The sequence below is a fragment of the Mandrillus leucophaeus genome, unplaced genomic scaffold (assembly GCF_000951045.1).
Source record: "Mandrillus leucophaeus isolate KB7577 unplaced genomic scaffold, Mleu.le_1.0 Scaffold137, whole genome shotgun sequence".
Classification (NCBI taxonomy): Eukaryota; Metazoa; Chordata; class Mammalia; order Primates; family Cercopithecidae; genus Mandrillus; species Mandrillus leucophaeus.
In genome coordinates this window covers 1,348,740-1,350,348 of record NW_012101332.1, presented here as the reverse complement: position 1 = coordinate 1,350,348, position 1,609 = coordinate 1,348,740, and the positions used below count along the sequence as shown (strand labels likewise).

The window sequence follows — 1,609 nt, the reverse complement described above, 5'->3', positions numbered from 1 at the left end:
TCTACTAAAAATACAAAAATTAGCCAGGCGTAGTGGCACGTGCCTATAATTCCAGTTTCGAGGCTGAGGCAGGAGAATTGCTTGAATCTAAGGGGTGGAGGTTGCAGTGAGCCGAGATCATGCCACTGCACTCCAGCCTGGGCAACAGTCTCAACAAAAAAAAAAAAGGGGGAGAGGGGTGAGTTGGAGAGTGAAACTAGGAATATTGGAATTCAGAGGCCAGGAGTGTCAGAATATAACAAAAAGGTTAGAGTTTGGGGCACAGGAGAGATGGACAGCTGGAGGTTAATGATAGGGAGACTGGGAGCAGCATTTTGGGGTGAGGAATTTTAGAGATTAGGATGCAGCCAGAAAGGGACAGAATCTAGAGATCAAAGAGATGAAGACAAGGTCAGTGTTAAAGGAACAGGTCACACTGGACAGAAAAAGTCCTATTTGGGGGTGTCTGAGTTTGAAGGTCAATGTTAAGATAGGATTGGCATTAGGGTATCAGAACTGGGGAGGAAGAGGGGAGGCAATCAGAGGACTATTTTGGGGGGCAGGTCTAAGGTTGGGGTCAGTTAGGTTCAGAAGACAGTGGGGCAGAGATGAAAAAACCACCAGAATATGGGTAGTCAAAAGGAGGGAGAATGAGACTGGCTTGAGGGACCGTCTGCTCTGGGTTTGTTTGGGGAAACAGAGGCTGGGAGTATTGGTTTGGAGAAAGAATAGAAGGTCAGAGCTGGGGCCACAGTGTCAGTATTTGAGGTCAGGTGGGGATCTGGGAGGTCTCTGAGGATGAAGTCGGTCCCAGGGTCCTTGTCTGTGCCTCCAGACCAGCACCTGCTCCTGGGGGCAGAGGAAGGCATCTTCATCCTGAACCGGAATGACCAGGAGGCCACGCTGGAGATGGTGAGGAACCATACCGGGCAAGGGCAAGGGCTGGAGTCGGGGGTTGCTGGGGTATCACCAGAGCCATCTCTCCCGTTCCCTGCAGCTCTTTCCTAGCCGGACTACGTGGGTGTACTCCATCAACAACGTTCTCATGTCTCTCTCAGGTCGGGCTGCGGGTAGCAGGTGGGATGGGGGTGGAGGTTAAGGGGTCAAGGGTTAGGGGGCTGGGAAGTAGATGGGGACAGCTAAAAAAAAACTTCGACTCCTTGGTCACAAAGTCCTAGGTTCAAATCCCAGCCACTTTTTCACCGTGCTCCCCAAGCCTCAGTTTCTCCATTTGGAAAATGGGGTTCACAATAGTCCTCACCTCTCGAGTCAATTTTGAGGTAGTTTCTACAATAAATTAGTCTTTTTTTTTTTTCTTTTTTTGAGACAGTCTCGCTCTGTTGCTCAGGCTGGAGTGCAGTGGCTCACTGCAACCTCCGCCTCCCGGGTTCAAGTGATTCTCATGCCTCAGCCTCCTGAGTAGCTGGAATTACAGGTGTGTGCCACCACACCTGGCTAATTTTTGTATTTTTAGTAGAGACAGGGTTTTACCCTGTTGGCCAGACTGGCCAGGCTGGTCTCAAACTCCTGACCTCAGGTGATCCGCCTGCTTTGGCCTCCCAAAGCTCTGGGATTATAGGCGTAAGCCATTGCGCCTGGCCTAAATGAATCCTTTTTTTTTTTTTTTTTT

At 50.0% G+C, this 1,609-nt stretch overlaps 1 protein-coding gene across 1 annotated transcript in view; it reads left to right on the top strand.

Moving 5' to 3' along the window:
• The window catches only part of MAP4K1 (mitogen-activated protein kinase kinase kinase kinase 1), a 38,384-nt gene that overhangs the window by 26,197 nt on the left and 10,578 nt on the right, over nucleotides 1–1,609 (top strand). The window contains exons 18-19 of the mRNA XM_011973402.1: nucleotides 794–891; nucleotides 977–1,037. Of these exons, the coding sequence (XP_011828792.1) occupies nucleotides 794–891; nucleotides 977–1,037 (159 nt within the window). The remainder of the gene's footprint in view (nucleotides 1–793; nucleotides 892–976; nucleotides 1,038–1,609) is intronic.